Source organism: Podarcis raffonei, chromosome 8, assembly GCF_027172205.1.
Source record: "Podarcis raffonei isolate rPodRaf1 chromosome 8, rPodRaf1.pri, whole genome shotgun sequence".
NCBI lineage: Eukaryota > Metazoa > Chordata > Lepidosauria > Squamata > Lacertidae > Podarcis > Podarcis raffonei.
In genome coordinates, this window is record NC_070609.1 from 87,559,266 (window position 1) to 87,582,850 (window position 23,585).

At 45.7% G+C, this 23,585-nt stretch overlaps 1 protein-coding gene across 1 annotated transcript in view; it reads right to left on the bottom strand.

The window, feature by feature from the left end:
* Window positions 1-5,834: 5,834 nt before the first annotated feature.
* The window catches only part of RASSF2 (Ras association domain family member 2), a 44,613-nt gene continuing 26,862 nt past the window's right edge, over window positions 5,835-23,585 (bottom strand). Inside the window, exons 6-11 of the mRNA XM_053401350.1 lie at window positions 18,289-18,449; window positions 13,956-14,057; window positions 12,278-12,329; window positions 11,063-11,184; window positions 9,096-9,193; window positions 5,835-8,581 (exon numbers count right to left, since the gene is read on the bottom strand). Of these exons, the coding sequence (XP_053257325.1) occupies window positions 8,512-8,581; window positions 9,096-9,193; window positions 11,063-11,184; window positions 12,278-12,329; window positions 13,956-14,057; window positions 18,289-18,449 (605 nt within the window). The 3' untranslated portion in view covers window positions 5,835-8,511. The remainder of the gene's footprint in view (window positions 8,582-9,095; window positions 9,194-11,062; window positions 11,185-12,277; window positions 12,330-13,955; window positions 14,058-18,288; window positions 18,450-23,585) is intronic.

Here is a 23,585-nt window from a genome sequence, read left to right on the forward strand (position 1 = left end):
TGAGCTACAGTCTACCTAGGTCTCATTCCGGTCAGGAGGGGAGAGATTCTATGAAAAGAAAAGATCCCCAAACCAGTTAAGAGGGCTGTGGTGATCCCTTGGGTCTATTACTTGGAGTACCTCCAGAGCAGGGTTGTCTAAGGGGTGTGTAACTGACAAAAAATACCACCTTGTTTAAGAACCAAAGAATTAAGCGGCAACAGCTGTGCAACAACTGGGAAGGAACTGAAATGAAATAACATTATAATCTGAAGTATCTCATGTTTTAACCACTTTGTGTCATAAACTTCCTTTGTTTAATAAAATCTTTCTTGTTTATTTGATCAAATCCTGCCTGAGACTCCAAATTGTTAAGTTTTCCTTCACACAAGTCCCCAACAAGATAATCTGGGGTAGTTTGTAGGAATGCGGGGAACTGGTGTTCTGTGAGGTGGGTGCACTATATTTAAGTGAGGGTGGGCCCAATGGAAAAAGTGCTGTCGCAAGGGTCCTCAGGGCTCTCTGTCACCTGCTACTTAAGATACACACAAAGGATGGTGAGTGAACATCTTTATTCAGAACAAACTCAAGCTGGCATCAGGCATGACAGAAGCTCACCCCTTCAAGGCCATGACTCCACTTTTGCCTGCGACCATTCACCAGGTACTTGGATCTAGGTAGCTACCTGGTTATCCTAAATGCCCCAGAGTAAGGGGTTGTGAGCCCGTGGGAGAGCCCCAGCTTCGCACACAAAATATTGGGCAAAGACTCCTGGCAATGTGCTAACTTGAGACAAGGTAGCTTCCCGTTTCTTAACTGGAACTGGTAACAGCTGTATATCAGTGTCCTTACTTGACACTGCAGTTGGCAGCTTCTCAGATCATAGCCAGATGACCTGTTTATTGAGCAGGCATCTTGATTTGTTCATGGGGAGGCTACAGAGCATTACTCCACACTTTCCTGTGCATTTTTCCTTATCGGAAAAAGTTAGATCATTTGGGGAGGTGGATTTGTTGTTACACAAGAACTCCAAAACAGCATTAATTGGGCCATCTGAATATCATAGAATCATAGGAGTTGCAGGGGACCCAACCCACAAGGGCCATCTAGTCCTTCTTCTTCTTTGGTGATCCCTCATAGCCAAGTAAGATTGTCTTCTATAAACACGGTTTTAACAATGAGTCCGTGACTGTGGAGGCCAGTTCTGGATCCACACGTCCTTCCTCAGTGGGGACATTGGTTCCTGGGCAGGAGTTGATCACGGTGTGGATTTGCCAAGTGTGCCTTCCTCTTAGCATGTTTCTCCCTTGCTTCCTGAGTTCAAGTGTCTTCAAAGCCCACGACACCTTTGGTAAAGGCTGTTCTCCAACTGGAGTGCTAACAGGCCAGCGTTTCCCAGTTGTCAGTGCTTATACTACATTTTGTGTTTGTGATTTGCTAATGTGAGGTTGAATCCCTCCCCCTAACAGTGACAGTCTAGAAGTGCACTGAACCCACCAATATTATTTGCAAGCATCTTAAAACTTAAAAGCACTAGTGTGACCTCAGCTGAGCATTTATTGCATAAGCCTGGGCAAAGAGGGATATCTTAAACAAGGAAAAGTTTATTGAGAAGAACAATGTAGAGTTTCAGGGAGTCGGTCCCAGCCCACATACTAAATTAATTCAACTTTGTCCTCACATAACCCCAAACCTTCCAGAGCTGTGGGGGTCTCAGATCCAAACTGTGCCCTCATTTCATTCTTCCCAATTTCTTCCCACAACAAGTGAATAAAACCAGAGGACTACTGTTGCATTTCTATTGACAAAGTGCTTTAATTAAAACAAAATAATCTAGTTGCATGTGCTTCATACTATATAAAGTGGTATTCACAAGGTGGTTTTATGAAATCCATGGTCCAAACCTCTCCCCCCACAACACAAGCCTTTGAGAGATCCATGATAAAATAAAGGGTTTTTTTTTTAATCCAGCTAAACATAAATTCTGAATATAGCGCTGCTGCAGATGGAAGACTTGGGACACCAAGTATTATATTGCATGTGAATGACAGATCAAGATATTGCTAGCTCAGCTCAGCAAAAACAGCTGCTTTCTCACTAGGGGTTGTGGGGGAAATTCCACGCACATGCATCCCTGGATGCTTATAAACTTTGTGCCCTGCAAGCTCAAAGCCTCAGGATACTTCCCTTTTCGCCTGATGGAAGCCTCCCAACAGAAGCTTTTCCAGAAAAGGTCCCCTGCCAAGCTGCAGGTTCTTCAGCAATGTAGCACACAGCACTGATAGAACAAACGGGTACCAATTCTGTTCAGAATGGAGACTGCAATTTATTCTTACCAAGCAACAAATATATCGTCTGAAGCAGGTGAAACCCCGTGGATTAAGAGTGGTGAACTTGCAGCAGCCCTCCAAGTGCTGCTGGACTCCTGGTCCCATCAGCTCTAGCCAGCACGGCCAACAGCCAGGGATGATGGGAGTCGAGCCTGCATCTGGAAGGCCACAGCTTAAGTCAGTCTCGATGTAAACACAGATCTAAGGGGGGAAAGCTTTAAGAACAGCTTAAAGCCAACTTGCACGTTCCGAAGTGTAGGGTGGTAAAGCGTTTCTGGACAGGACCAATTCGGTTTCAAGGGTGTGTGTGGCCATTGCAAATCTTAGTCACCCTCCATCTGGTAAACTCACAACACATGTAGCATGCCAGAAGGCCACCTACTCATTTGCCCAGTGTGTTATTGGTCCATGTGCAGTGTGTTCCTCATTCAAAGAAGCAACTCCCCTCCAGTCTGAAATTGTACATTCCAGGAAAAGCACCGCCACTGGGTTCTACTTTGGATCTGAACTAGGTCCTAGGAGCAATTTTTTGGCACAACTTTTTTTTTGTCTGATAGTGGGGAAAGGGACTTTTCTTCCTAGCCAATCATTTCATTTGCAAAAGCCGCAGTATAGAATAATAATAATAATTTATTATTTGTACCCAGCCCATCTGGCTAGGTGGCTTCCAACAAAGATTAAAAATACATTAAAATGTCACACATCAAAAGCTTTCCTGAACAGGGCTGCCTTCAGATGTCTTCTAAATGTCAGGTAGTTGTTTATCTCTTTGACATCTGATGGGAGGGCGTTCCACAGGGCAGGTGCCACTACCGAGAAGGCCCTCTGCCTGTAACCTCACTTCTTGCAATGAGGGAACTGCCAGAAGGCCCTCAGCACTGGACCTCAGTGTCCAGTCAGAATGATGGGAGTGGAGACGCTCCTTCAGGTATACATTTTGGGCAGCGTAAGAGATTATTAAGGTGACACAACAGCTATCTTCGAATATTTGGGAGGCTTATCACATAGAGATGATGCAGCAAAATTTATTTCTTCCAGAGAGTAGTACTCAAGTCAATGGGCTCAATCTACAGTAATTTCAACTATGCATTAGGAAGACTTTCCTGACAAGGCAAGGCTGCCTCGGATGGTGGCAGTGGGCGGCCCTCATAGACTAAATGGCTTCCAAGGTTAACCTTCCAACGCTATGAAGATTCTCTGAACAATTTTCTGTGCTCTGGGATAGAAGCTGCACCGAGGACTTTCATCCCCCAAGGCCTGCTGGCCCCTAGGAAGGCAAGGGCTGGAAGCATCAAAAGGCATCTCCTGCCCACCTCCAAGATCAGAGGCATCTGTACGAGCTCCTTGGAGCAGAGGGAGGCTGGTCGTAAGCAGCGCCTTGCGACAAAACCCTCCCCTCTTCAGGAGGCTGGGTGTGGTTGCATAGAGCAATGGTTTTCAAGCAGTGTGCCTTGAATGATGGGCAACACTGGCCTCTGTCCCTCTTTCCTTCCCTCCCTCCTCTGATGCCCTCTCACATCTCTGCCTCCCAAAGGCTTGCACAGCTGTTTGTTGCAGCAGCCCTGGCTACAAGCTCCCCAGGCAAATGGTGCCTCTGGGACTGGCCAGGGGGTGCTTCCCAGGCCCCGGTGGGGCAGTGGGAGGAGGCTCCTCTCTTGGGGGGGGGGCAACTCAGAGACCATAGGTGGTGGTAGCGGCTGCCTGAAGGACTCCCAAGGAGAGGGGAGGAGGCTGAGGGAACACTCCACAAGGGAAGGTGTTCGAAAAAGCGTGAGATGCTACCAGCTCGGCAGGCAAGGAGGTGACAGAACTGGGCTCCTGAGCCCCACAGGGGTGCCACAGAAAGAATGCAGTTGCAGGGCTGTCTTAAGCGGCACCGGGATCAAAGATCCACCCAGCGCCCCCCTCCCCAAGTTGCCCAGTCCCAGGCACACAGGAGGGCGGAGCTGGCTGGCTGCCTCAGCGTCTCGCTGGCTCGGTCGCCCCCGAACTCACGGCGCAGAGCCACCCGCAGCAGAAGAGCCTGCCGTGGCGCTCCAACCGACAAGCCGGCTCTTTCCCGAACTCAACTCTCAGACCCTGGACTCTCGGCCTGGCACCCCTGAGAGCCCGGTGCCCGGGTGCCCCGCACCCCTAGTGCCTATGGGTAAGACGGTCCTGGTCAAGGGAGCTGTGGACCCAAAAAGGTTGAAATCCTCTGGCATAGAACATTGGACACAGTAGAGAAATCTGCCCAATAAGACTCCAGAAAAGAACCAGACATAGGCCGATCACAGGCCTGATTAGTACATAGAATCTCAGAATTGTACAGCTGGAAGGGACTCAAAGGGGTCATCTAGCCCAACCCCTGCAAAGCAGGGACCGAAGCTAAAGAGTCCCTGACCAATGGCCATCCAACCTCTGCTTAAAAACCTCTACCATCTGCTGAGGGGGTTTGTCCCACTGTCGAACAGCTCCTACTGTCAGGAAGTTGTAAAGAACACATGTAAAACAAACAGCAGTTCATCCACTTTTTAGCCAAAAACGTAGCATTTATATCTGCATTCTAAGATGTCAAAGCTCACCACATACATAACCTCTGCGATCCTTACAACAGCTCTGAAAAATAGACCTGTATTATCTCCCCTCCATTCTACAAAAGGGGGACTGAGGCAGAGAAAGGGGTTTGTGTATGAGCACCTGATGAATTCACAGTAGAGGTAAGACTTGAACTCGGGCCCTCTCAGTTCACAGCTTTCAGAGACTATGTTACGCTGTCCTTCCCGTCAAGAGTACATTTCTATTATTGCTAAATCTCACACAGGTAACTCCAGTTGCAATCAGAGGTATGTTGCCCATCAGCCAACCCTGTGCCGAAACATGGGCACTTTGCTGGGCGGCCCTTGTTTACATGACGAAGTTTAATATGCAGGATATTCATGGAATTGGGAACAAGAGAGTCCAACCCCCTGTGATGCAATTCCTTCAGGATCGCCCTTAAAACACAAGATGGTTGGCAACTCTATACTGGTCCATTGCTCAGGTACGGCTTCCATAAGCCTGCAAAGGTGTGTCTACTTCGGGCACCAGGTCCTGGCTCAGACATGCACTTTTTACCACTGGTTAGTTGCAAAATCTTGCATGGGCAGGACTCTCTGCAGATTTCGCATGAACTCACGCACGACACAAGCCAGTTCACACTTTCAGTTGCCCACCGTCAATAGATGCACATTCCTGTTTGTGAGAGACCGAACCCTTAGCCAGAGCAATGCAAGTCATCTTTTGCAATCCTGAGCTGCGCTTGCTTGGATCCCAAGAGTTCTTAAAATAACCCTCCCAAAAAACAGACATGCCCTTTTTAAAAAGGTGACCCGCCCTCTAGTTTCCACCAGAGACTGAAACCATGAACAAGAATGGAATGAAATGTACATTTGGACTAAAGAGTGTACAGCAGTCATTCTCAGAGTGGGCGGTTCCACCCTCCAGTGGGGTTACTAGTGGGAGACGGGAGATGCTAAGAGGCAAGGAGGTGTCTAGAAGTGTAAATGCCTGATAATAATTATTTTATTATTTTTACCCCATTGAAGAGCTAGTATCACCGGATCAAGTTCATCAATTCTGATGAATCAATTAAACTAAATACTTTTAACTGGATTATGGGTAAATGTGCAATTTTTACCATTTTGAGTTATCTTCTTTAGCAGGTGGCGCAAACTGATATTCTGGACAATCCTTTTTACAGGGTAGGGGTCACTGGGGTTGAGTTTATGGAACCAAGGGAGAGGTGCCCCCCCAAAAAAGTGGGGGAACCACTGGTGTACAGGGCTGGACACAGACCTAGACCTACTTAAGAGTTGACCCAATGAAGTACTGTACTATCGATTTCAGTGGGACTCTCCAAGTACAGTTAAACGTGGATCCAGCCCACAGGCTACAATCATCGTTGCAAATCTGTTTGTGCTGTTCAGAGCTTGTTTTCAAGCGCATCATAAGTAGGCTGCTTTCATGTGCTGGTTCATTTTAGAATCATTTCCCTCCCCCCAAAAATTATTATTATTATTATTTATATAAATTATTGCTGTTATTTTCCTGTGCATGTAATATTTGGCATATAGATAATAATAAAAGAATAATAGAAAAGGCTGGAGCTTAAAAAAATATCCACAATCAATCTAGTGCAATTTAGAAGTGAAAAGTTGTTAAAGGGTTAGCTAGCAAGAAAGAGGGTGATGCATCCACAGTGGGTTTACCCAGGAGAAAGTTCCACGAAATTTTGGTGGGGCTTCCTCAGGGAGTGTTAAATATGCTCAGGATTTCAGACCCATCAAGCGACAACACACTAGAAAAGAATCCTTTTTGGGGGGTGGTATGCAGGGGCTAAGTAGGAAACCTTCTGAATTATTATTTCTTTTCTCAAAAAAGTTCCACTGATGCCACTAAGGGCAGGACTACATATTACACATAAATACATGTTAATACCTGCTGGCCACTTATGTTAGTGCAAAGCAGCTCAAGGAGGGAGGAGATTATTTTGGAATGCATTAGTAAGTGGGGGGAGGGGGAACAGGATGCTTAACCCTTTCCTGACCCACTTCAACTAAGACCTGCCTTCAGAGGGTTTCCAGGAGCATTTCTGCAAGTGTAAGAACAGGCCTGGAATCCAACAGGAGGCAAACCATCTCAGGGATGAAAACTAGAGGCAGAATGTGGTTGGCAGGGAGAGGGTTAAACACCCTTCCCCCTTCTTTGCTTCAAACTGTTCCCCTCACAGCTGATTTTTGCCATACTCCCCTATGCAGAGGAATTATTTCCCAGCCATTTTAAACCCACATCAAAGGAAGGTGGGAAACGTCCGATGTTCCTTTAAAGCCCAAGAGCTTCTCCTGCAAAACCTCCTGGGCATTTGGCCTCCATATCTGTAGCACTGGGAGAGGTTCTTGAAAATGGCACGTCTACAGTTGCAACGGGTGGAGGGGAAGGAGAACAAATGCATTTAGGATTTAAGTAGGAGGGCCAAGATCTGCAGCAAGGTCCTACACAACTCGCTCTTGGGTCTATTTATGTTTGGATGGGAGAGTAAGCCAGGCATTTTTAAAGCTGATGGAACTTTGCACCATTGCTATATATAGCAAGGCCAACACAGGGTTAACAGCCATCCTTAAAAATAAAAGGTTTACCAAAGGGAATTTGCACTGTTGGCCTGCATAGCTGGGGCCACCAGCCCATTCAAAGAGCTCAGCCAAAGAGTCTCCGAAAAGTGGTGCTGCCTGGGTCTACAGTGGCCCCTTGTCTTCAGGGCATCCAAGGGGCCCGATCCCAGATGCCCCCACCTTGGCACCATACAGGGAAGGTAGCTGTACACTGACTTCCTCAGCCACAGGCAAGCCCAACCAGTTTTGGGCACTCCTTACCTGGGCCAAGATGAAAACTTGGCCACCTCTCCGCATCTCAAAGACCCCATGGAACCAGGAGGAAGAGGGACACCTGGAAGGGGCTTTAGCCAGGCCAAGCTGCCCCGGGCGACTTTGCTGCCTGAGCAGCAGGGAGAAAGGAGCAGCCAAGGCTGCAATCCAACAGGGTGTGTGCAGAGGAGGTTGCGCCTGAATCCTGTGGGTCTGTGAGAGCCCAGCTTAAAAACATGGGGGAGAGCAAGAGGGAGAGGACACAGAAATGGGTGGCTGGGTGGATGAGAAAGGGCAGGTAGGACTAAGACTAGGCCCTCCCAGTGGGGGGAGAGAAAATCTGAATATTTTACTTAGAGCTCAGAAATGACCAAAAGAGAAAAAAAGGGAGGAGACTTCCTCCTCTGGCCCTGACTTGCCACCGCAAAGCCAGAATTTGCTTGGAAGGTTAAAGCGGCGTTTTGGTGGCATGCAAAGAGGATGCCCCCAGCAGCAACAGAACTTCAGAATCACCCGGCTGGAGAGGCAAGAAGGTCCACTGGGTCCAGGCCGGCCAAGAGGCAAAGGCTTTGGTGGCTGCCTTGTTTGTCCCCAGCAAGCAGTGCTCAAAAGGTCTCCTGCCGCTAAAGAGAGAGGCTCCGCTGAGTTGATCTCCAGGAAAGTTTGGAGAAAAGAAAAGACAGTTGGTCAAGGTGGGTTCTGTCTTCAAGTTCTGCTCCAGAAAGGAAGAGCCGCCTTTGCTCGTCTCCAAATCTTCTCCAAGACGTGGCTCTTCTGGGGCCCCCGGCAGTGGCAGCAAAGTCCGCCCAAGGGCAAAGGCTTCACATTGTGGCCGGGCCTTCGGAGATCTCTTCTAATCGTTGCTCAATCATTACACGCAGGACAGAATACCTGAAAAATAAGCAGTGTCTTACAGCTTAAAAGGAAAAGGGTGTGCACCCCAGACCTTTGTGGTGAGGAGAGAGCAGCTCGACACCAGCCTTCTCCACTGGGGCGCCAGTGCAGTGTAGCGGTTAGAGTGCTGGACTAGGACCTGGGAGTCAAGGGTTCGAATCCCCCCTTGGTGCCTGCCTCTCAGCCTAACCTACCTTGCAGGGATGTTGCGAGGATAACATGAAGAAGGAGGGAGAAGTGCAGCCTTGATCTCTTTGGAGGAAATGTGGAATATAAATGTAATAATAAAAATAATAAAGAAAACTGGTGCCCTTCAGATGTTTGGGCTGCAACAGCGCAGCTGGGTGGAGATTCTGGGGCTGATAGGAGTTGTAGTCCAACTTGGTTGGAGGGCACCAGGTTGGCGAAGGCTGCTCTGCATCTTAAGCATCAACCCCAGATTGGGCCCTTAAAAATATATTCAGAAAGAACTGTGCTTTGAGGACTGGAATCCAGGGAAAGAAGGGCTTACTTGTGTTTTAGTTTCTTGACTTCGCGATCTTCTTCCTCTTTGAGTTTCTGAATGAAGCTTTTCAGGACGGGCATTTCAAACTTGATATATTGAGCAACCTGCCCAGGAAGGGGGGGAGGAGGCAAAAAGAAAACAGAAAGGTGATGGAACACACACAGAGAAGAGCTTGAGAAACACACATCTCCTGGCTTGAGGCTGGGACTGGCCCTGCTCAGCTACCCACGGCTGTGTATGCACAGACCTCAGCACCCTCTTCTGGCGCAAAGGGGAACAGGAGTGTTTTGGGTGAAGCCCAGAAACTTCCTACTTTAATTGTGTGCATTTCTTACAGACAAACGGCAGTCAACGGTTCTCCTGTTTAACACCAGGGCGGGAGGAGAATCAGGATCAGGACTGAGATCTGTGAGGAGGGGAAGTTAACCCTTTCCCTCGTTCCTATTAAAAGAATCACTTTCTATCTGCTTGCAACAAACTTCTACACTTCTTGTCAGGTTGAATCCTGACAAGACAGAAGTAGTGTTTTGGGAGGACAGGAGGCGGGCAGGTGTGGAGGACTCCCTGGTCCTGAATGGGGTAAATGTGCCCCTGAAGGACAAGGTGCGCAGCCTGGGAGCCATTCTGGACTCACAGCTGTCCATGGAGGCGCAGGTTAACTCTGTGCCCAGGGCAGCTGTTTACCAGCTCCATCTGATACGCAGGCTGAGACCCTACCTGCCTGCGGACTGACTGGCCAGAGTGGTGCATGCTCTGGTTATCTCCCGCTTGGACTACTGCAATGCGCTCTACGTGGGGCTACCTTTGAAGGTGACCCGGAAACTACAACTAATCCAGAATGCGGCAGCTAGACTGGTGACTGGGAGTGGCCGCCGAGACCATATAACACCGGTCTTGAAAGACCTACATTGGCTCCCAGTACGTTTCTGAGCACAATTCAAAGTGTTCATGCTGACCTTTAAAGCTCTAAATGGCCTCGGTCCAGTATACCTGAAGGAGTTCTTGTTATTAAATATGCCAAGAAAATGACTGGCAGAATCCGAGACCAGGGAGAAGAGTTGGTGGAAGAAGATTGGAGGAAATTTAAAATTTATTTACAGAAGTATTGTAAAATGTATGAATGTTGATGACATTGAAATAAAATGAAGGGGTTCTAGTAATAAGAGATAAAAATTTGAAATTATAAATTTGGGAGGTAAAATATATAAGGATAAAGTAGTAGGATACGAATTTGCTGAACTAATTGTTAAAAAGGGATATAAAAAAGGGAGGTGTGAGGAGGTCAGGAAAATAAGTTAACTGAAGACGAATAATTAGAAAAGAGTGATTTGTGTTTTTCTTATTCTATTTTTAGTGTGTTGATTGTTCTTTTTTTCCCTCTTGCTAAATGTTTGTATTTTATGTATTGTGAAAGTTTGTATTGTTGTGTTTTATATTTTCTCTGTGTTTTTATTGTTCTATTTTTCTATTGTTAAACCTAATAAAATATTATATTATATTATAAATAAATAAATAAATAAATAAATAAATAAATAAATAAATAAATAAATATGCCAAGAAAAAAGCACACCAAGAACTCAGGCCAATATAAGTTTCAGTAGTGGATGTGGTCCCTACTCGCAAATCAATAGTCAATTGCAACAAAAACTAATCCATTCACAAGTATGTATTCTGACAAGGATTGCAAACCCAAACAGAGATTACAAACCCAAACAGAGATTAGAAACTCAGACTCATAAGGATATGTGTAACACAATAATTCACTACAGAATTTGAGTTTGTAATCCTTGTCAGAATACATACTTGTGAATGGATTAGCCTGGGAGTTCTAGCATTAGAGGGAGAAAAACCTGTCAACTTCTACCAGGTCACCTCTTCCTCGGCTTTCCCCCAGCTGCTCCACCAACCCCTTGATCATTTCACCTGCCCGTCTCCGAACTGAAACAGGATTCCACCGCAAAGCAGCAACTCACGTCGTAAGTGACTTCTTCCACCTGGTCCTTTTCCATCAAGAACACCTTGGAAACTTGTTCACAGGGTCCCTGCAGAATCCGAGCGATCAGCGGGTAATCTGTCACCTTTAACTTCTGCTTTTCTGCATGAAACAGGGAGTGTGGATAAGGCACTGAAGAAGACAATGCCGGGATCCCTAAATCCACCCTGTTGCCCCAGACACAGAAGAGGGGGGAACAGCAGCAGCGGAAAGCTCAACCAAGCAAGAACTTTCTGAGAAGCATCCAAGCAGGGGGTGGGGGCCGTTTTGCAACCCAAGGGCCACATTGACCCATAGTCCATCCCTCTTGGGGCCTTTTGTCAAGAGAGGTTGTGGCCAAAGTGTACAAATCGGTGGGCAAGTACTGCAGCTCTCAAGGGTACCTGTGAAAAGGTTTTCCCACCAGCTACTTCACACTGTTTTAAATTATTTTTATCATCCATCTTCAGGAGCGTCACTGGCCGTTCCCTGAGTTGGTGAGGCTCATTTAGCAACAATAAGAAACTGAGCCTTTAGTGGCATTGGCCTAGTCCTGTGGAACACCCTGCCACTGGAGATTCAGCAGGCACCTTCTGTGCCAACTTTAAATGCCTGCTGAAAAAATGTCTATTCCACCAGGCCTATGCAGGCAAGTAAGAATACATCATTCCACAATGGTTAATTGATGCCTGCTTTTAACTTTTAAAATATTTTTAATGGTTTTATTGTATGCTTTTAGGTTGTTGTAGTAAACCGCTTTGGTATTTTTTGATATAGCGGTATACAAATAAATAAAATATTTTTAAAAATCCATTTTAAAACATGTTTTAAATGCACAAATGGGGGGGCTTTGAGGCAGGCGAAGTTAACAGCTGGGGTAGGCTTAACTCATTCCCCTTTCTGCCCCCCATGCTCTATGGCATCACGATTAGGCTGGTGACCCATGGCTTAAATCCATAACTGCTTAGCTGCACCACAGCCCTATTGAAACCAGCACACAATACACTATGGACAATATGGAGAGATACAAAATATGGATTATGAAATAACATGCAGTTGAAAATGTTCCATGGAGGGGATGGTGGGAAGTCTGGAGATTCAGAAAAATCTCTAAATATGGATATGTAATTGGTATTGCTATAACTTTATGCTTGTAAAATCAAATAAAAATTATTATTGTTAAAAAAGAAACAGCACACAATAGCAGCCTGCTCACCTCCACTGGTGTGAACAATGTACAAGGCGAATTCCTCTGCTGAGTTCTCAATCTGAACACGGAAAAAAGAAAACACAGAAAAGATAAAACACACACACACACACACACACACACACACGGAACAAGGTTTTCAGGTTGACCAAGATAACCAAGGGTCTGGAAACCAAGCCTTATCAGGAATGGTTGATGGAGCTGGGCCAGGGCCGTCTTACCCGTAGGTGCTAGGGGTGCGGGGCACCCGGGCACCGGGCTCTCAGGGGCGCCAGGCCGAGAGTCCGGGGAAGAGCCTGCCCATTGGTCAGGCTCTTCTGCTGTGGGCGGCTCTGCGTCGTGTGTTTGGGGGCGACCGAGCCAGCGAGACGCTGAGGTGGCCGGCCAGCTCTGCCCTCCTGCACGCCTGGAACTGGGCAACCTGAGAGGAGGGGACGCCGGGCGGATCTTTGTACCCCGGCACCGCATATGCTTAAGACAGCCCTAAGCTGGACATGTTTAGCCTGGTAAATGGAAGACTGAGGAGATATCATGGCCATACAGTGGTACCTCAGGTTACATACGCTTCAGGTTACAGACTCCGCTAACCCAGAAATAGTGCTTCAGGTTAAGAACTTTGCTTCAGGATGAGAACAGAAATCGCGTGGCAGCAGCGGGAGGCCCCATTAGCTAAAGTGGTGCTTCAGGTTAAGAACAGTTTCAGGTTAAGAACAGACCTCCGGAACGAATTAAGTACTTAAACTGAGGTACCACTGTATATGTATCAGAGTCAAACAAAGAATCAAACAAATCAATGAATTGTGAGGAACGCCAAGCCATCTCTCAAAGGAAGATGTCTCACAAAAGTCTCAAAAGGACAGTACATCCGGAATAGTTCAACTGTTTCGGAATAAAGTCTTCATCAGCTGGAAATGGAATATAAGGCATTGCAAGCAATGAATGACAAAACTGAGCAACCTGGATGTACGTTATACGGTAGAACAAAATATATAAAGAGGTACATACCAAATAATTATCCATGAAATATTCATAGAAATGGGGATTGTGCTAGTGGATCGGTGCCCACTGGGTAGAGTAGCTGCTGATGCTTACAACACAAATACATTTGTGTTTGACTCTGATGCATATAACAGCTTGTAGTTACTGGTATATTTTGTGAGATGTGGTGTATGATATATACATCGTTTTGAAGTGGCTTATTCATATATTTTGAATGACATCATAACCCATTATATATTGACTAACAGTTATTAGCTGGCGTGTTGCGTTTGCATTTTTGTAGATTGTTACATTTTGCAACACAGGGGTTTGTGTTTGTCCAGTCCAAGAATAGGCAGCTGTGACAGCAGGCAGTTCACTGGTGCCATCAGGAGAAGTAGACACAGATATACAACCTGCAGGTGCCTTTACCAACTTGGGGGTTCTCCATGATACGACTCCCATCAGCCCCAGGCAGCACGACCATTTTGGACTACAACTCCCATCAGCACTGCCATATGAAGCTGAGTCGGATGGGAGTCGTGGTCTGAAATAGATGGGAGGTCCCTGAGGCTGGGCAAAGCTAGGGCCAGCCACCCTCCTCCGCAAGCCCCACGGAAATGGACAGGGGTCCAGGACGAGAGGACACCGCTGGGAGACTTCCCCAGCTCAGACTTGGGCCAGTACAAAACGTTGCAGCAAAACTTGCCTTGAACTTGTTAAGCAGAAGTTTGAGAACTTGAGGCGTCGTCATGGTGCTGTTGATGCGGACATTCGTGATGGAGCCGTAGGCGGGTGTGAAAACCGATGTCTGCGGAGAGGAGCAGAAAGTCATCAGAAGGCTGGAGGACAGGGTGATCTAGACAAGAGGAAACCCTGGAGGCCCACACAGAGGAAGGTGTGAGCCAAGTATTGGGGGAGAAGGGGGAGCTAACGCCACGCCAGATTAGAAACTATGGAAGATCTTATTGAGCTCCTTGTTTTGATTAGTTTGTTACAGTCGTTTGCTTTACTAAAAGCCTACTGCGCTTGATATTATAGGGATTGCCAGTGTTTCTTGATTTTTAATGCTGCCGTGATTCTTGTGAACCGCTCAGAGCTCAACATTTGTTGCTGGAAAAGCAGAATGCAAAGATTAAATCAAAATCGAAAAAGTGGAGTTGGGGGACATGGTGGAAGGAAAAGAAAAATTGCCGGCAAGAGGACTGACTACAGGCATCAAAGAACTTCAAAAATTTTAATCAGTTATTCTAAATTCATACTTCAAACATTATGATATATAAATCCTAGTTAAAATATTATAAAATTGAGTATGAAAAGTATTTTTTCTCTTCATTCTTTTTCTTGTTTCTTTCTTTTATCTTTTGTCTTTCTTTTCTAGTCTGCATTCTGGAAAATTGTGTAGATAAGGGACTTCCGGGTTGGCGCCATTGTTTAATGGCGGATTCCCTCCGAGCTCCGGAGGGAATCGGCTCCGTAGCGTCTGGGTCTGGCCGCTGCGGCGAAGCGGGGACCCTTAAAATCACAGGCGTGGATGCCTGTGAACACAGAGACTCGGCGGGCACCATTTGCGCCCCCCCAATCCGCGACGGAGCCTTTTTAAAGGCTTCGGAACGGAGGCAGGGTGAGGCGTGGTGCTGAGAGTACTCCCTCGCCTACGGAGTGAAGCCGCAAGCCATTGACAGAGAGCGCCAACTTCTTCCAAGACCGATTGGACTCTAAAATATAAACCCGTGAGTAATACGGAGATTGGAACTTTAAAAATTTTTAATTTTGGATTTGGAACGAGCGGGAAGGGGCTAAAAAGGAAGTTCACCCCCCCCCCTCTTTGTAAACAATCTAAAGCAAAGGACTGGGCAGCTAAGGTCGAGAGAATCTGTTTTTTGTTTTTTAATGAAAGATCCTGACTTCACGGTTTTGATACTATAAGAAGATTTACTGGAGGATAAAAAGAATTTTGGGAGCTGAAATTTCACTCCCCCCCCGAGACCCGGGAACGTCCTATGAGAAAGCCTGTTGCATTGAAGATTTTGACAGCTGTCAAGTGAGCTGCTAGTCAGCTAGTTGTCAGCTGGAAAAAGAGAACATTGTTTCTGCTGTTTTTGCTGGTTTACTTGGTATAACTTGTTGAAAATAAGGAGGGCTGATACAAAATAACTGGACTTTTGGTTTTGAGCTGAAAGGAACAACAAGGAACTAAAATCCCCCTAGAGGGGTAATAGGGACATTACATCACAAAAATGGCTGGAGTATGTAAGATCCAAGCAGAATTGGACAGAGCACTCGTTCTCTTGGGAAACTTGCAAGATGAGTACAATGCTTTGTCTACAAAGGTATCACTACTACACTGGACAGTAAACAACAGTTTTGAGCCTGATAAGGACTTGAAACAGGAAGCCCATTCAACTGAACAAATAAATGAAACTGAAAGTGTAGATACGATGGAGCAATATGTTGTTTTTGACGAAAATGAAGGAGGAGCAGGAGATTTGCAGGAGTCAAAGGAGAGTTACAATATGAGGCCTGACATGATGATAAAAAAGGATAATAAAAAGTGGATGTGGAAAGCCTGGTCTGAATGGGAGTCTGGAAAATGGAGAGATCCCTTTTGGAGGAGATCTGAAGACCTGAGGATTACAAATTTGTTGGTGAAAGCTGGAGCTTTGGGGACATCTGGATTTGAAAGAAATTTGAAACAAGAGTTGGAGCACCCCATAGGCTTTGCCTTTAAGTATGGAGGACTGGCTGGAAGCGACATGGATTCTGTTGGGCCAGAGCCCCTCCGAGACTTGGGGTTTAACATCAAGGACTATCAAGGAGACCGGCAGAAAGGAACTGAGAGAGATATAAGGGCCTCGGATGTGAGATCTCCAGGCTAAATAAATAATATAAAGACTGATGGATATTGGTTGGGGACTGGAACCGGGAAAAGGGTGGGTGGAGGTTGGGAATCCAAAGGGTACATAAGGATAATTTGCTTTTTATATTTTTTGTTAGTGGTAAGGAAATTGGGTAAATCGTGGAAGGGAAATTTTGGTCGACTTTAGGAAAAAGGTTTAAGAATAATCAATGAGGTATAAGTATTGATGTGTAATTTTAATAAGGTAAAATTGGTTTCTTTTCTTTTTAAATTAATTGAAAATAAGGCTGTTAAAAATAAATTGAAGAAATGGAAAAAAGAAGTAAAGTAAAGCAATAGTATGTTAGAACAAATGTTTAAGCTAAGGTAAAGAAATAAGTTAAGGACTTGCTGAACTGACAATTTAAATTGGAATACAAGAAGGGGAGGTGTGAGGAAGTCTGAGAAATAAGGTTAAGAATAATAAGTATTAGAAACTTTATGTGTTTTTTCTATTTTTTTTGTTTAGTTTTGAATGTTATGTATTTTTGTGTTTTTTGTTTTGTTTATTTTTTGTTTTTGTTTGTTGTGTGTTATTTGAAAATGCTAATAAATATTTAATTAAAAAAAAATTGTGTAGATAAATGTTTTAATGTATGGTTATGTATTGTTTCTATTTCTTCTTTTCTTTTCATTTTTTTTTGGTAACATTTAATAAAATTTAATTTATTTATTTTTTTAAAAGAACTTCAAAAATGAACTGGGAAATGGTCATACATTCTTGAGCAAATATTATGGAGCTTTTGAATTCTCACATTGCCAGCGTTCTGTAGTTTTATACACATCATATTTTTCCGTGTATAACACGCCCCCATGTATATTTAAGAAAATGGGGGGAGATTGCCCAGAGTTGTTGAGATGGGGGGGGGATTGCCCAGAGTAGATGAGTGATGGCTATCGCGCATGTCACCGAACCAACCTATTTTCTGCCCGCTCGCCGACAGCAGCCACCCCAATCACATGCCCAATTACTACAGTAGCAGCCTATGGGCAGCAGCCATTGCCACAGCCACCAGTCTTGCCCAATCACCCCTGACAAGTTCCTGCTTGTGCCAGCAACCAATCCCCCGTCCCAACAATGCACTGACCATGTATAAGACGAGCACCAACTCTGGACATTGTTTTAGCAGGAAAAAAACCCTTGTCTTATATATGGAAAAGTATGGTACATGGGCACCAAACTCTGCTCAGGGAAAGCCAGAATGTGGTGTACGGCTTAGAGCGCCAGACTAGGACCTGGGAGAGTACAGAATTCAAATCCTCACTTGGTACGCTCACTGTGTGACCTTGGGCCAGTCATTGCCTCTCAGCCTAACCTACCTCACAGGGTTGTTGAGGGGGTTACCGTATTTTTTGCTCCATAAGAGGCACTTTTTTCTTCCTAAAAAGTAAGGGGAAATGTCTGTACATCTTATGGAGTGAATGTGTGATCCTTGGAGCCGAATAGCCCAGGGGCAAAAAGCAGATCATGCTTTTTTTAGCTTTTTTTTTTTGAAAGAGGGAAGGGGGTGTTGAAAGGAAGCAGCTGATCGGTGGGATCGGAAGAGAGATAAGGGATGCTAGCAGAGGCTGCCTGGGGGGGTAAAAGCCCATGGACCCTCAGGATTTTTACATTGGGTCACCCCAAATTCACCATCATATCACATAGCAGGTCCCTGGCTACAGCCTGCACCCACTGTTTCGTGGGGCCGCAATGGCGCAAAAACGTGCTTACAAAGCACGGATCCACATTGATTCTCAGGATTTTTGCATTGGGCTACCCCAAACTCACTGTCAAATCACACGTCTGTGGCCACAGCATGAACCACAAAAATCATACATCCACTGTTTCGTTCAGAATATTTTTTTTCTCCTCTAAAAACTAGGTGCGTCTTATGGTCAGGTGCATCTTATGGAGTGAGGAATATGGCAAGGGGCGGGGGAGAACCACATATTCTCCCTTCAACTCCTTGGAACAAAATGCCACAAATACATGATAAAGCAAATAATAAATAGAGGCTAGCTTCCATATAAAACAAAAACAAAAAAAGATGCCTGCCTTAACAATTCACTGGGAGGCACCGAGAGCTACATTCTCCACCTGGATCCACCCCTAAATCAAGATGCTCCAGCGCCTTAGGGAGACCCTCCTTGGGAGACTCACTTTGTGGTTGTAGAAATGCCCGTTGATGGAGAAGCGGTGCCTCCTGATCCTCCGCTGCTCACTCGGGGTGCGGAGAGTCCCCCTGCGGCGCATGCCCACATCGCTCCGTGTCCGCATCAGCTGCGGTGCTTCTTCTTGCTGGGCTTTGAGATCGTTGTCATCTGAAACAGAGGAGACAGGAAAGGTGCGTCAAAAGAAGCTGACCTCCTCCAAAGAAATTCCAAACACCCGTACCTTTCAAAGTTTTCAAAAACAGAGGCCAGGCTCCATCCTCTGACACAGCCAGCAACACACATACAGGCCTACAGGGTCTGAACTGCAGGTAAAGGACCAGGAGGCAGCAGTGCTTTTGAAGAGTTTGGATTTGATATCCCGCTTTATCACTACCCGAAGGAGTCTCAAAGTGGCTAACATTCTCCTTTCCCTTCCTCCCCAACAACAAACACTCTGTGAGGTAAGTGGGGCTGAGAGACTTCAAAGAAGTGTGACTGGCCCAAGGTCACCCAGCAGCTGCAGGTGGAGGAGCGGGGAAGCGAACCCAGTTCACCAGATTATGAGACTACCGCTCTTAACCACTACACCACACTGGCCACAATACCAGCTGCTGGAAACTGCAAGAGGAGAGAGGGCTCTTATGGGAAACCGGCAAGCAGGATTTGAGCATGACGGGCATCTGGTTGGCCACTGAAGAACAGGATGATGGATTAGGTGGGCCTGATCCAACAAGCTCTTCTTATGTTCTTACATGATCTTCTCCTGGGATTCCCTCCTTCCCTCTCTGGCATGATAAGGACTCTGCAGGATCAGACCCAAGCCACATGTGCCCAACCAGGTGTTTCTGGGAAGCCCACAAACAAGATGTTCAGAATCAGGGGACAAATAACTCAGGTCCCCTTACCTTCTTTTTTCCAATAAGAGAAGCACATTAGCACGGGGCGTGCTACCAGCTCACAATTTTTACGGACTCTTCCTACTGCGGGTTACTCGGTTTGCAACAAGCGGAACTTGCATGATGCACACAAAGCAGCCCGGTGTTCTACTCACGTGTAAAGGCAATGTGAAAGCGTGCAAAGCTCCATCCTCCTTGCTGCCTTTCACAAGCTGGAGGGCAAACAACTGAAGCACAAAACCTCCTTTATGTGTGGAGCATCTCTCCACAACAGAGAATTGGGGAATATGAGGAAGTGTTTGCCCTCCAGCTCACAAAGGGTGAAACTAAGTGGGCTTGTCCCTCTCCATGTGTTCCTTTTACACATGAGTAGGACTCCCAATTAAAAGACGCCTGCTTCTTGGGAGAAAAGCAGTGACAAACCTAGACAGCATCTTAAAAAGCAGAGACACCACCTTGCCGACAAAGGTCCGTCTAGTTAAAGCTCTGGTTTTCCCAGTAGTGATGTATGGAAGTGAGAGCTGGACCATAAAGAAGGCTGATCGCCAAAGAATTGATGCTTTTGAATTCTGGTGCTGCAGGAGACTCTTGAGAGTCCCATGGACTGCAAGAAGATCAAACGTATCCATTCTGTTGCCATGGTCGGAGAGCGCTGACTTCTTCTTGTGAGCAATTGGACTTTAAAGCAACAACCCGTGAGTAGTACGGAAATTGGAATTGTAAAGAATTTATTTTTTTTAATTAGGCACGATCGGGGAAGGCGCAAACAGGAAGTCCGTCTCCCCGTCTTGTAAATAATCTAAAGCAAGGACCTGCTAAGGTCGAGAGAATCCCTTCTTTTTTACTTGGTAAAAGACATTAATTTCACGATTTGGCAGTATAAGAAATCTTACTGGAGGATAAAGAGCTAATCTTGGGAGCTGAAGTGCCACCCCACCCCACCCCGGACCTGGGAGTGCTCCGCGAGAGAGCCTGTTGATGAGGTATTGAAGAGTTTGACAGCTGTCAAATTAGCTGTCAAGACGGGAAAAGAGAACTTTGTTTCTGTTGCTTCTGCTGGTTATATTTGTTACAATTTGTTGAAAACAAGGAAGAACTGATACAAACAAACTTGACTTTTGGATTTGAACTGGAAGGAATATTAAGTTACCAAAATCCCTCTAGAGGGGGATTTGGGACATTACAAGAATGGCTGGAGGAGGGAAAATTCAAGCTGAATTGGACAGAGTTTTTGTTCTCTTGGGAAACTTACAAGGCCAAATTGATGTTTTGGCTACAAATGTTGCAACTCTGTGCTTAACAGTAAACAACATCACTGAATTTGATAAGGATTTGATTCAGGAAGTCCATGCAGCTGGACAAAAAGAGAAACTTGAGAGCTTTGAGAGTGTGGAGAAGGAGATATATGTTGTGCCTGAGGAAAAGGAAGGAGGAGCTGTAATTTTGCAGATGACAAAGGAGAGCCAGAGGCCTGACATGATGGCTACAAAGGAAAATAAGAACTTGATGTCGAAAATCTGGTTTGAATTGGAGATTGAAGAATGGAGAGATCTCCTTATGTGGAGATCTGAAGACCCAAGGATTACAAATTTGCTTAAGGTGGAAGTTGGAGCTTTGGGGACATTTGGACTTGAAAGGAGTAATAAACAAGATTCGGGCTCCACTTTTAAGTATGGAGGTCTGGCTGGAAGAAACATGGATCCCGTAGGGCCAGAGCTTCTCCGAGATCTGGTGTTTAATATTAAGGACTATCAAAAAAACCGGCAGAGAGGAATTGAGAGAGAATTAAGAGCCTCGGACGTGAGATCTCCAGGCTGATAGTAGACTAAGACTGATGGACATTTGTTGGGGATTGAAACCGGGAAAGGGGGGGTGGAGTTTGGGAATCCAAAGGGTGCATAATTACAATTTGTTTTGTTTTTACTTTGCTTTGTTATTTGTATGAAAATTGGGGAATTCGTGGAAGGGAATTTGGGTCGACTTTAGAAAAATGTTTTAAGAATGAGTACTGATGTATAAGTATTGATGTTTAAGTTTGGATAAGGCAAAATTGGTTTTTTAAAATGAACTAAATAGAAAAAGGTCAAAAATTAGGGATAAGAACTTGCTGAACTAACAACTTGAATTGGAATATAAGAAGGGGAGGTGTGGGGAAGTCAGGGAAATATGTTATAGAAAAATAAGGATTGTGAACTTTATGTGTTTTTAAACTTTTTTGTTTTTTGTTTTTTGATTCTTTTTTAATGTATTAAAGTTGAAAATTTCAATAAATATCTTTTTTTAAAAAAACAACAAACCTCTCCATTCTGAAGGAAATCAGCCCTGAGTGCTCACTGGAAGGACAGATCCTGAAGCTGAGGCTCCAATACTTTGGCCACCTCATGAGAAGAGAAGACTCCCTGGAAAAGACCCTGATGTTGGGAAAGATGGAGGGCACAAAGAGAAGGGGACAACAGAGGACAAGATGGCTGGACAGTGTTCTCGAAGCTACTATGATGAGTTTGACCAAACTGCGGGAGGCAGTGGAAGACAGGAGTACCTGGCGTGCTCTGGTCCAGGGGGTCACGAAGAGTCGGACATGACTAAACGACTAAACAACAACAACAACAAGGACTCCCAAACAGGATATGTGAAGCTGGTGCTTTCAGTGAAGGCAGACACTGGAGACATGGAATACTGCTGTTAAGTTTTAAGTGAAGGTTTCTGTGAGGGGTTAGGGTTATGGAAGTTCAGCAGCAAGCAGAGAAAACAAAGGAAGGGCGAATACTGAAAATTGTTTCCTGGAAATGCTCCGAGATCCAGCTGCAATTCTGCCAGCACAGCCAATGTTCCTAGTAGCTACAGAAGCCAACAAGTTCCTCTTCATTAGAGGTTTTCAAAGAATCGTAGAGTTGGAAGGGAGCCCCAGGGATCATCAAGCCCAACCCTGCCGTGAGTTGGAGTGGAGCCAATATCCGGAGATAAACTCCATAGCCAGTGTTTTTACTGTTAGAAGAAGTCAACAATGTGCTATTCACAGACTCCTTTCGTAATCAGGCTGTTTTCGGCTACATTTGTAACGCGCTCCAACCTTCTAGGCCAAGGTCATTTGGATGACAGCTCCCTAACAATTGTGATCTAAAGTGCATTGCAATTTGGCCTCTTTTCCTGCAAACTCTAGGCAGCATCTTAAAAAGCAGAGACAGCACCTTGCCAACAAAGTTCCATATAGTTCAAGCTCTGGTTTTCCCAATAGTGATGTATGGAAGTGAGAGCTGGACCATGAAGAACGCTGATCGCCAAAGAATTTATGCTTTTGAATTCTGGTGCTGGGGGAGACTCTTGAGAGTCCCATGGATTGCAAGAAGATCAAACCTATCGATTCTGAAGGAAATCAGCCCTGAGTGCTCACTGAAAGGACAGATCCTGAAGCTGAGGCTCCAATACTTTGGCCACCTCATGAGAAGAGAAGACTCCCTGGAAAAGACCCTGATGTTGGGAAAGATGGAGGGCACAAGGAGAAGGGGACGGCAGAGGATGAGCTGGGTGGACAGTGTTCTCGAAGCTACGAACATGAGTTTGACCAACTGCGGGAGGCAGTGGAAGACAGGAGTGCCTGGCGTGCTCTGGTCCAGGGGGTCACGAAGAGGCGGACACGACTAAACGACTAAACAACAACAGCAAACTGCAAACTCTGAACATTAAGAACGTAAGAAGAGCCTGGCTGCTGGATCGGGCCAGTGGAGCCCCCTGTGTTCTAGTATCCTGTTCTCACAGTGGCCCACCAGATGACTCGGGGGGGACGACCCACAGAGAGGATCCGAGCACAAGGGACATGTACCGGAAGTGCGCCAGCAGTAGTGTATATGCATGTGTGCGAGTGTTCCTCCAGGTGAGCACATGCTATTTCCGGCGCTCTTCCGACCTGGAAGTCGGTCCCCGTGGCGAGAAAAAAAATGGCGTCAAGGAAAAAAAATGGAATCCCCAGGCCGATCCATAGAACAGCCGTGGGCCGGTTCCAGGAACCTCATGGGCCGGAATCACCCCATGGGCTTAGTTTGCCAACCACTGGTCTAACTGGCTGCATTTACCCTTTCGCCTGCTAGAAAAAGGGTGAGAGCTCTAGTTCAAGAGCTTCCTCTGAGCGGCTGTTCCTTGAGATGAGAATGTGATGTGGCAAGGAAAGCAGACCCTTAAGCGTTCCTCTAAGATTCCTGGCGTGGACCCAGAACATAATGAAATCCCTCTTAATCCATTTTTAATGGGCTCCTTAAACTCACATTTCAACTCGCCATGTGTCAACCCACCCAAGCCTGCTCCTGTTTCAGATCTGCAACAAGCTGGGTGGCATTAAACAACAAAACAAAAAAATAGAAATACATCTTAAACATGCGACATAAGAAGAGCCTGCAGGATCAGGCCAAAGGAT